Source organism: Cherax quadricarinatus, chromosome 17 (genome assembly GCF_038502225.1).
Source record: "Cherax quadricarinatus isolate ZL_2023a chromosome 17, ASM3850222v1, whole genome shotgun sequence".
In the NCBI taxonomy this organism is placed as follows: domain Eukaryota; kingdom Metazoa; phylum Arthropoda; class Malacostraca; order Decapoda; family Parastacidae; genus Cherax; species Cherax quadricarinatus.
Window position 1 is genome coordinate 28,498,987 of NC_091308.1, and position 12,373 is coordinate 28,511,359.

At 42.8% G+C, this 12,373-nt stretch overlaps 1 protein-coding gene across 2 annotated transcripts in view; it reads right to left on the reverse strand.

The window, feature by feature from the left end:
- The window catches only part of alpha-PheRS (phenylalanine--tRNA ligase alpha subunit), a 125,739-nt gene that overhangs the window by 76,477 nt on the left and 36,889 nt on the right, over positions 1–12,373 (reverse strand). For both annotated transcript variants that reach the window (XM_070085899.1, XM_070085900.1), the window contains one exon: positions 5,942–6,043. In XM_070085899.1, coding sequence (XP_069942000.1) covers positions 5,942–6,043 — 102 coding nt within the window. The remainder of the gene's footprint in view (positions 1–5,941; positions 6,044–12,373) is intronic.

A 12,373-nucleotide genomic window follows, 5' to 3' on the forward strand; every position in this document is an offset into this window, starting at 1 on the left:
ACCAATCACTCAGCTACTCCTATCCCAGCCCAGCAGGTAGTATTGTGCCTTATACAAGACCACAGACCTACATCCCTGCAGCTGCCTCAGTACCCTACCTCTCTCAAGGGCAGGCACCTTACATGCCCTACACACCCACCACCTCAAGCTGACCACATCATCATGAGGAGCCAGTCTATCAGCATCCTGTCAGCCAACATTAGAGGTTTCATTACTAATGTTGGAGAGCTCACACATAGTTTTGTGAACACTCGACGTCCCGACATGATAGCTGTTGTTGAAACATTTTTGGATGACAGGACTCCAGAAAATTTTGCAAGAATTGCTGGCTACACCTCATGGATGAGAAGAGACAGGCAAGGGCAAGGAGGAGGTGTTGCTGTGTGCTTCTCTAAAAGTGTTCATGCCCAGCACATTGATGTTGCCACCCCTACACATCTTGAAATGATGTTCTTCAAACTCTGCATAAACACTAGTACCTCTGTACTAGCATGTGCAATGTACAGACCTCAGTGGCAGCATGCAGACCCCATCAACTTCCTAATGGAAAATATTGACTCCCTTCTGCTACAACACAACTGTCAACATATCATAATTGTTGGTGACCTCAACCAGCACCTTATACAGAGGGACTTTGATGACTTTCTTGCAGTGTTTGACATGAGAAACTTTGTTGATTTCCCTACTCACATCTCTGGCTCCTCCCTTGACCCAGTAGAGTGATCTGGCAGAAGGCATAGTCACTTGTCAACCCCTTGGCTATGTTGGATCGTCTGACCACAAGGCTGTTTTTATGACACTTAACCCTTAAACTGTCCAAACGTATATATACGTTCACTCGCGTAGTGCCCCAAATTTTTTGAGAGAAAAAAAATCTTTTTTTAAAAGGAAAAAAGAGCATATGGTACCCAGGCATCCCCAATTATTTTAACATGGCACACAGTGAGTGCGCACACCCATTCTCTCATGTCTAGGTGACTCAGGCTTATCGTGGCAATGTTGAATGAATGACAAAGAAAACGTATATATATATTTGGGGCGCTACTCGCATGAACGTATATATACGTTTGGACCGTTCAAGGGTTAAGATCCCAACAGAACAAGGTGAGGAGTCCACACGCACAACCTGGCTATGGGAAAGAGGTAATTGGCCAGCCCTTTGCTCTGAGCTCACCACCACCGATTGGAATGCTCTTCTCCAAGGGGATGTTGACAACCAAGTGAAAGCCTTCACTGGACACATCTTTAATCTACAACAAGAACACATTCCTCACCGGCAATATGTGACGAAGCCTACAGATCAGCCTTGGTTTGGCTTTTGTTGTAGAGAGGCTGCTACTGCTAAGTACAAAGCATGGCGAAGGTATAAGAGACATCCTACCACCTATAACAGGAACTTGCACACGCAAGCCTGTAGGCATATGGGTGACGTTCGAAAGTGGGCCATTGCTAAATGGGAGGTGGACACTAAAAGAAAGCTAGCATCAGGTAGGGTAGGCTCCAAAACCTGGTGGTCCCTGGTCAAGGACAGACAAGGTTATCTGCCTGATGAACTCATTCCACCTCTAAATCGACAGGATGGGACCACCTCTACTAGTAGTCAAGAGAAGGCGGACCTCTTTGCTGAACACTTTGCTACCAAAATGCAAGTTCCTGATCTAGCAAGGGAGCCTCCTTGGCTAGCTGCAAGAACTGTGTCAAAACTGTCAGTGGTGACAATAAGGCAGGAAGAGGTGCGTTTCCTTCTTAAATCGCTTGACCAAGAAAAGGCTGTGGGCCCAGACAAGTTGAGCCCAAGATTACTGAGATGTGCAGACCAGCTAGCAGCACCTCTAACTCGCATCTTTCAGCACTGCCTAGTACAGTGTAAATGGCCCTCTCTATGGAAAGAGGCAAATGTAGTCCCTGTTCACAAAAAGAAGAGCAGAGCAGAAATCAGCAACTACAGACCAGTGTTACTCCTGTCAATCACTGGTAAGATCCTTGAGACAATAATCTCAAGACAAATGACAGAATTTTTTGACTACCACTCACTACTTTGTGATCGTTAACATGGCTTCAGGAAAGGTTACTCTGCTGCTGATCTGTTGTTAAACCTCTCCACTAAGTGGCACCAGCCACTGGATGAATCCAAAGTCAGCTGTGTGGTAGCACTGGACATTGCTGGCGCTTTCGACCGGGTGTGGCACCAGGGCCTCTTAGCAAAACTTCAAGCACTGGGAATTGCAGGCTCTACGCTATGTCTCCTCAGTGATTACCTTCATGGTAGATCTCTAAGTGTAGTTCTCAATGAAACAGAATCAGCAAGACATCCTATTGGGGCAAGTGTTCCACAAGGAAGCATGCTGGGACCATTGTTATGGAATATCTACTTCAACGACCTTCTTCATCTCATCCCAGAATCACGTGCATACGCAGACGACTGTACACTAACATTCACTTATCCAAGATAAGAAATGCCAGCTGCTCTAAGCTACATCAATCACCAGCTGAGAGCTATATCAGCTTGGGGAAATAGATGGCAAGTAACATTTGCACCTGAGAAAACGCAAATGATGATCGTCTCTAGGCACCGTGATGGTAATGCTGGTGCAGTAGTAAGGATAAATGGGAGGGTGTTGGCACCTGGAGAAGAAGTTGATATCCTTGGGGTGAAATTTGACTCCAAACTAACCATGAAGAACCATGTTGTAAATCTTGCAAACAAGGCAGCCAGGAAGCTTACAGCACTTCGCCGTATCTCCCATCTGCTTGACAGTAGGGGTTGCAAGATCCTGTACGAGGCACAAGTAAGCTCACACCTTGAGTATGCTCCACTTTCTTGGTTTGCCTGCCCCCCCTCTCATCTGCGACTGCTTGACAGAGTAGAGAACAGAGCAAGACGTCTCATCTCTCGCCTGGACCCATCCTGGATAGATCTGTCATTTCAGCAGAGCCTTCAACATAGGAGGGATGTGGGTGGCCTTACTGTTATGTACAAGGCCAATACTGTCAAAATACCGCACTTGGATCCACTTCGAGGACAGCGTGAAACAAGCTTTTATGCCACAAGACGGGCAGAAAGCAGCAACTTCACTCTGGCTGTACCCTTCTCCAGAACTTCACTCCATCTGAGATCATACATACCCAGGATGACTCGAGTATGGAACACATTCGTACAGTATAATGATGTCAATGAGATAAAGTCAGTTGATCAAATGAAAATGCTGGCCCACAGATGGCTCCAACTTCATCCTGTTCCCTATTTGTATGTCTCATAACAATAAAAATGCTTTCAAATGAGCTGATGTAGGTAACAGCTCTTAGCTTGCCAATAAAGTTAGGAATCCTTAACCTGTAAATAGCTTGTCAATAAAGCTAGGGATCCTTAACCTTGTCAAACCCTGTGTAAAAAAAAAAAAAAAAAAAAAAAAAAAAAAATGAGAGATAATGAGAGAGAGAGAGAGAGAATGAGAGAATGAGAGAGATTGAGAGAGAGAAAGAGAGAGAGAGAGAAAGAGAGAGAATGAGAGAATGAGAGAATGAGAGAATGAGAGAGAGAGAGAGAGAGAGAGAGAGAGAGAGAGAGAGAGAGAGAGAATGAGAGAGAATGAGAGAGAATGAGAGAGAATGAGAGAGAATGAGAGAATGAGAGAGAATGAGAGAGAATGAGAGAATGGGAGAATGAGAGAATGAGAGAGAATGAGAGAGAATGAGAGAGAATGAGAGAGAATGAGAGAGAATGAGAGAGAATGAGAGAATGAGAGAGAATGAGAGAGAATGAGAGAATGAGAGAGAATGAGAGAGAGAATGAATGAATGAATTAATATGGGCATGGGAGAAGCCGATGAGCCAGAAAATCGATGGATAGTTGAATGTGGTAGATGGTTGCTATTCACAAAAACAGTGGATAACCAAAATCCTTGAATAAAGAAACCTACAAATTTGTAAGGATGACCTTGTAGCATACTGTATTTCTAAGCTATAGGTGTACTTATGTGGTTCCAAGAGTTAGGTCTTAGCTCCTGGCCCCACTCAACTTGCCACTTGCCAGATTCACTCTTCTAAGTTTCATGGGCCTTATTGTACCTGCTCTTAAAACTATGCATGGGGCCTGCCTCCACTATTTTATTGAGGTCATTCCACTTCTTGAGACTGCAAAAATATTTCCTGATATACTAGTGGCTTATGTCTTTAACTTCCAGCCATGCCCTCCTCAAGTACCTGTTTCCCACCTCTCAAAGCAGCCAATCCCTGTCTACTCTATGAATTTCTCTTAGTATTTTGTATGTTGCTATGTCTTCTTTGGTTCTTTTGTCCTCCAATGTCAATTTTGACAGCTATTTCTCATAGCTCATACCCCTTAGCACTTATTCTCTGGAACAAGCCTAGTTGCATACCTCTGCACTTTCTCAGTTTCTTAAACATGCTTTTCCAGGTGTGGATCCCATGCTGGTGTTGCATACTCTGAGATGAGCCTGACAAATTGTATAAAGAGCCCAAAATGATTCTTTGTTGAAATTTCTGAAGACTACTCTTAAATATTGCTAGATGAGCACTTACTGTACATTATTCAGTTGATATGAGCCTTTGGCAATATGCTAGGTATTATGGTCACCCCTAGGTCTTTCTCTTTGAGCGAGGTCTACAGCCTCTGACTGGTCTTCTTGTCCTTTCCCCAATCTTCATAATCTTGCATTTGTGATTTAAGCAATAGATGTATTCTCGACCCGTGAAGCATAAGTAATTCGTGAAGACCAAACCCAATACAGTATAACATGTAAAACAAGAATTTCTTCTGAGACTTGGCCAATTCTACATTTCTTGACTAATGTTTACCAAAGAACATATGAGCTTACCAACATGCACAAAACAGTCACATACAAGAAATAATTAACTTGTCGAAAAAAAATCAATTCCAATGTACATTATAAAATCAGGGTAAAAATTCCCCATTCCTTTATTTATTTTTACCAAAAACTTATAAGCACAGCAGACAGGTACCAAATGACCATATACTGTATCTAATATAAAAATAACTGGTCAAAAAAAGAAATGAAAACAAAAATTAAAACCAAAATTCAATCATAATTCTTGTCCCTTTTACCTGTCCTCCCTCCCATCTTCCACCCCTGAACAACCAACCTTTGTCTGGAGTGAAGTGCACATGTATTGAGCCAGTGAATGTATATCTCCCTACTACTTTCTTCCCTCCTCTAACCTCTAATCCTGGCAGTATCAGAGCAATCCAACTTTGTCTGGCTTGGTGCTCATTTCTCTTGACTTAGTGCAAGACACCCAAATTGAAAATCAACCATAGGAGTATGTTCAAAATATGCTTACTGGATTTACCATGATCAAATTTGTTTTCTTTCTATTATTTATTATAACTGTGAGTAGAAATTAGTTTAAGAGGTATTTAAGGAGATATGGTTAAAACATCAAGTGGTGCTGGGATAGAATGACCATGTAAGAGGGAATTTATACTGCATGAAGCTAATTACTGGTAGTCATGGGATCAATGTATGAAAGTGTATTTCCATGAAGCAAGACTATAAAAAGAGAGGGGAAAACCTGTACTTGCAAACTGGCTGATCAAGACTAACCATTTCCCCATTGTGCTATACAGCAGTAACTCAAGTTATAGTGAGGACATTTTTCTCTCCATTAAACTCAACATTATTATTATAATCAAAACTAAGTACAAAACTCACTAGGATCATACAGCACTGTTTAAACTCAACAAAGGCTTAATCTGTATCACAAATAAACATATCCACAGTTGTACCTCATTAAATTTGTAAACAAATACACATCCAATAGAATTTTGCCTGTTATATAATTTGGCATTAAAATCTAAAACTATTACTCTGCCACAAGAATATATGAGAGGTATCATGAAGGTGTGTAGTGGTATATAAAAATAAAATCAAGAATGGAGCACACAGCATATAAAGCCTACTTGTCAATGGTGCAGAGAGGATTGTCGAGAATCAGTTCCATCTTCACACGAGGGCCGACCAGTTCTCTGATGTTATTGATCCCATACATTATCATTGCTGGTCTGTAATGAACATAAAAAAAATTATTTTGTAGCATTCTTCATCTTCTTCTTAATTATTTTATTATTTTTTTCAATGAACTGGCCATATCCCACTGAGGCAAGTAAGTTTATTCAGGTATACACAAATACAGTTACATAGAATTATCATATACAGCATCATATGTGTAAAGTACCTAGGATAACCCAAAAAGTCAGACAGAGTGACTTATTTCCACTGGGGTGACCCAAAAAAGAAACACTTTCACCATCATTCACACATAACCACTGTCTTGCAGAGGAGCTCAGATACGACAATTTATATTTCACTCCAAACAGCCAATATCCCAAACCCCTCCTTTAAAGTGCAGGCACTGCACTTTCAACCTCCAGGATTCAAGTTCAACTAACCAGTTTCACTGAATCCCTTCACAAATTATTACTCTGTTCACACTCCAACAGCTCGTCAGGTCCCAAAAACCATTCATCTCTATCTAACATGCTCACACATGCCTGCTTCATGTCCAAGCTCCTTACACACAAAACCCCTTTTACCCCCTCCCTCCATCCTTTCCCAGGACAACCCCTACCCTTCCTCCCTCCATTACAGATTTAAACACCCTCCAATTCATCCTGTTTTGCTCCATCCTCTCTAAATGACCAAACAACCTCAATAACCCCTCTACAGCCCTTTGAATAATACTTTTAGTAACTCTACACCTCCTAATTTCCACATTACAAATTCTCCGCATAATATTTACACCACACATTGCCCTTAGAAACAACATCTCCACTGCCTCCAGCTGCCTTCCCACACCCATGTAAGTGTTGGTATCACTAAACTCTCATACATTCCCTTCTTTGCCTCCATGGATAACATTTCTTTGTCTCCACAAATACCTCAATGCACCACTCACCCTTTTTCCTTCATCAGTTCTACGGTTAGCCTCATCCTTCATAAACCCATCTGCTGACAAATCTACTTCCAAATATCTGAACACATTCACTTCTTCCATACTCCCTCCCTCCAATGTGATATCCAATTCTTCTTTACCTAACTCATTTTATACCCTCATCACCTTACTCTTATCTATGTTCACTTTCAACCTCCCAAACTCATCCACTAACCTTTGCAACTTCTCTTTAGAATCTCCCAAAAGCATTGTATCATCAGCAAAAAGTAACTGTTTAAACTCCCTTTTGTATTTGATTCCCCATAATTTAATCCCACCCCTCTCCCCAACACCCTAGCATTTATTTCTTTTACAATTCCATCTATAAATATGTTGACCATGGTGACATTACACATCCTGTCTAAGGCCTACTTTTACTGGAAAGTAATGTCCCTCTCTCCTACACACCCTAACCTCAATCTCGCTATCCTCATAAAAACTCTTTACAGCATTTAGTAACTTACTACCTACTCCATACATCTGAAACATCTGCTGCATTGTTCCCCTATCCACCCTCTCATATGCCTGTTTTAAATCCCTAAATGCAATGAAAACTTCCCAATCTTTATCTTGATACTCTACACTTATATGCTTCAATGTAAACACTTTATCTACACATTCCCTACCCATTCTAAAGCCTCCTTGTTCTTCAGTAAACTACTACTTTCAATGCACCGGCTGTATCCCACTGAGGCGAGGTGGCCCAAAAGGAAAAACAAAAGTTTCTCCTTTTACATTTAGTAATACAGTGGTCCCTCAACAATCGTCCGGCCTGAAAGTCGTCCATTTCGGAAATAGTCCTGTTATTTCGTCTAAACATTGGCTCGCAAATGGTCCATTAACTCACTAATAGTCCTTCGTCCAGGACGTGTACTCATGCTCTGAGCCACCTGGGCCTTCCCTTCCCAGCCAGTGTGCCATTGTTTACCAGTGAGCGACGGTCCCCTCACTTTCTCCAACGAAATATTTCATAATATTCCATTGATTTTAGTGCTAGCAAGTGCTAAATAAGCTACCATGGCTCCAAAGAAAGCTCCTAGTGCCAACCCTTTGGTAAAGAAGGTGAGAAATACGATTGAATTTAAGAAAAACATCATTGAACAATATGATAGTGGCGTATGTGTGGGTGAACTGGCCAGGATGTATAACAAATCCCATACAACCATATCTTCCATCATAGCCAAGAAAAAGGAAATGAAGGATGCTGTTGTTGCAAAGGGGGTAAATATGCTGACAAAAATGAGATCATCAGTACTCGAAGATGTTGAGAAGTTATTATTGGTGTGGATAAACGAGAAACAATTAGCAGGAGATGTCTTATGACGTTGCTTATTTGTGAAAAGGCTAGGCGGTTGCATGACGATTTGGTAAAGAAATTGCCTGCAACTAGTGGTGATGAGTGAATTTAAGGCCAGCAAAGGCTGGTTTGAGAGATTTAAGAAGCGTACTGGCATACACAGTGTGGTAAGGCATGGTGAGGCTGCCAGGTCTGACAACAAAGCAGCTGAAAAATATGTGCAGGAATTCAAGGAGTACATAGAGAATGAAGGACTGAAACCTGAACAAGTGTTCAATTGTGACGAAACAGGCCTCTTTTGGAAGAAAATGCCAAAGAGGACCTACATTACTCAGGAAGAAAAGGCACTGCCAGGACACAAGCCTATGAAAGACAGGCTGACGCTAATGTTTTGTGCTAATGCTAGTGGGGATTTCAAAGTGAAGCCGTTACTAGTGTACCATTCTGAAAATCCCAGAGTGTTCAAGAAAAACAATGTTATGAAGAGTAAACTGTGTGTTTTGGAGATCTAATAGTAAGGCATGGGTCACGAGGGACATTTTCGTCAAGTGGTTCAATGAAGTGTTTGGCCCTAGTGTGAAGAATTACCTCCTGGAAAAGAAATTGGATCTCAAGTGCCTCCTAGTAATGGACAATGCACCTGCTCATCCTCCAAACTTGGATGACCTAATTCTGAAGGAGTTTGGGTTCATCACAGTAAAGTTCTTGCCCCCGAATACCACTCCTCTCCTCCAGCCCATGGACCAGCAAGTCATTTCAAACTTTAAAAAACTCTACACCAAAGCAATGTTTGAAAGGTGCTTTAATGTGACCTCAGACACTCACTTGACCCTAAGAGATTTTTGGAAAGAACACTTCAGTATTCTCCATTGCATAAGCCTTATAGGTAAGGCTTGGGAGGGAGTGACTACCAGGACTTTGAACTCTGCTTGGAGAAAATTGTGGCCAGGTTGTGTCCACAAGAGGGATTTTGAAGGGTTTGAGGCAGCCCCTGATGAGCCTATGTCAGTTGTGAACTCTATTGTCGCACTGGGGAGTTCCATGGGGTTGGATGTGAGTTTGGAGGATGTGGAAGAGTTGGTGGAGGACCACAACGAAGAGCTAACCACTGAGGAGCTGCAAGAGCTTCAGCAGGAAGAGCAACAGATTGCAGCTCAGAATCTTGCTGCAGAGGAGGAGGAAGAGAGATGGAAGAAGGTGCCTTCTTCAGAAATTAAGGAGATTTTTGAAATGTGGAGTAGGATGGAAAGATTTATGGAGAAACATCACCCTGAGAAGGATGTTGCAAGCCATATCGGCAACTTATACAGTGACAGAGTCTTTGCCCATTTTAGGGAAGTTTTAAAGAGACGCCAGAAACAGAGCTCTCGACAGTTTTTTTGCGAGACAGGACTCCAGTGACTCTCAAGGTGGTCCTAGTGGCATTAAGAAACAGAGAAGAGAAGTAACCCCAGAAAAGCAATTGGTACCCGAGGTGTTGATGGAAGGGGATTCCCCTTCCAAACAGTAAATAATCCAATCTGTCTCCTCCAGTCTTCCATACACAAAGAAGAATTGCCAATAAAGGTAAGTGTTATTCTGTTAATGTTTCATTCATCATGTGCCACTGTATTGTTTATGTACTTCATCTATATGGGTGTCAGGAACGGATTAATTGCATTTACATTATTTCTTATGGGGAAAATTGATTCGAAAATCGTCTATTTCGATAATAGTCCCACTTCCAGGAACAGTAGAGCCACAAGTGGAGGGGGAAGCAGGAAGGCCAGGGCGAATGAAGCCAAACTGCAAGAAAGGGGACTACACGTGAATGAGGAACTTCCTGAAAGGGGTTCAGTGGGACAGAGAACTGGCAGGGAAGCCAGTTAATGAGATGATGGAATATGTAACAACAATGTGCAAGGAGGCTGTGGAGAGGTTTGTACCCAAGGGTAACATGAATAATGAAAAAGCCAGGATGAGCCCATGGTTCACCCAAAGATGCAGGGAGGCAAAAACCAAGTGTGCTAGGGAATGGAAGAAGTATAGAAGGCAAAGGACCCCAGGAGAATAAGGATAGCAGTCGTAGAGCCAGAAATGAATATGCACAGATAAGAAGGGAGGCCCAACGACAATATGAAAACGATATAGCAGCGAAAGCCAAATTTGACCCGAAGCTGTTATACAGCCATATCAGGAGGAAAACAACAGTCAAGGACCAGGTAATCAGGCTAAGGAAGGAAGGAGAGACAACAAGAAATGACAGTGAAGTATGTGAGGAACTCAACAAGAGATTCAAAGAAGTGTTCACAGAGGAGACAGAAGGGGCTCCAGAAAGACGGAGAGGTGGGGCACACCACCAAGTGCTGGACACAGTACAAACAACCGAGGAAGAAGTGAAGAGGCTTCTGAGTGAGCTAGATACCTCAAAGGCAATGGGGCCGGATAATATCCCTCCATGGGTCCTGAGAGAGGGAGCAGAGGCACTATGTGTACCCCTAACAACAATATTCAATACATCTATCGAAACAGGGAGATTGCCTGAGGCATGGAAGACAGCAAATGTAGTCCCAATCTTTAAAAAAGGAGACAGATATGAAGCACTAAACTACAGACCAGTGTCACTGACATGTATAGTATACTAAGTCATGGAGAAGATTATCAGGAGAAGAGTGGTGGAACACCTAGAAAGGAATGATCTCATCAACAGCAGCCAACATGATTTCAGGAATGGGAAATCCTGTGTCAATAACCTACTGGAGTTCTATGACATGGTGACAGCAGTAAGACAAGAGAGACAGGGGTGGGTGGATTGCATTTTCTTGGACTGCAAGAAGGCATTTGACACAGTTCCACACAAGAGATTAGTGCAAAAACTGGAGGACCAAGCAGGGATAACAGGGAAGGCACTACAATGGATCAGGGAATACTTGTCAGGAAGACAGCAGCGAGTCACGGTACGTGGCGAGGTGTCAGAGTGGGCGCCTGTGACCAGCGGGGTCCCACAGGGGTCAGTCCTAGGACCAGTGCTGTTTCTGGTATTTGTGAACAACATGAGGGAAGGAATAGACTCCAAAGTGTCCCTGTTTGCAGATGACGTGAAGTTGATGAGAAGAATCCATCCGATCGAAGACCAGGCAGAACTACAAAGGGATCTGGACAGGCTGCAGACCTGGTCCAGCAATTGGCTCCTGGAGTTCAATCCCACCAAGTGCAAAGTCATGAAGACTGGGGAAGGGCAAAGAAGACTGCAGACGGAGTACAGTCTAGGGGGCCAGAGACTACAAACCTCACTCAAGGAAAAAGATCTTGGGGTGAGTATAACACCAGGCACGTCTCCTGAAGCGCACATCAACCAAATAACTACTGCAGCATATGGGCGCCTACCAAACCTCAGAACAGCATTCCAACATCTTAATAAGAAATCGTTCAGGATCCTGTACACCATGTACGTTAGGCCCATATTGGAATATGCGGCACCAGTTTGGAACCCACACCTAGCCAAGCACGTAAAGAAACTAGAGAAAGAGCAAAAGTTTGCAACAAGACTAGTCCCAGAGCGAAGGGGTATGTCCTACGAGGAGAGGTTAAGGGAAATCGACCTGACGACACTGAAGGACAGGAGAGACAGGGAGGACATGATAACTACATACAAAATACTGAGAGGAATTGACAAGGTGGACAAAGACAGGATGTTCTAGAGATAGGACACAGCAACAAGGGGACACAGTTGGAAGTTGAAGACACAGATGCATCACAGGGATGTTAGGAAGTATTTCTTCAGCCACAGAGTAGTCAGGAAGTGGAATAGTTTGGGAAGCGATGTAGTGGAGTCAGGATTCGTACATAGCTTTAAGCAGAGGTATGATGAAGTTCACGGCTCAAGGAGAGTGACCTAGTAGCAACCAGTGAAGAGGTGGGGCCAGGAGCTATGAGTCGACCCCTGCAGCCTCAACTAGGTGCACACACACACACACACACACACACACACACACACACACACACACACACATATTGTATTCAGTAATGTATAGGTATAGTACTGCAATATTACTGTTACCACCTTTTACTATAAAGTAATATACACTCAGCAGAATTTCTACTGAGTAAATAACACTAGAAAAC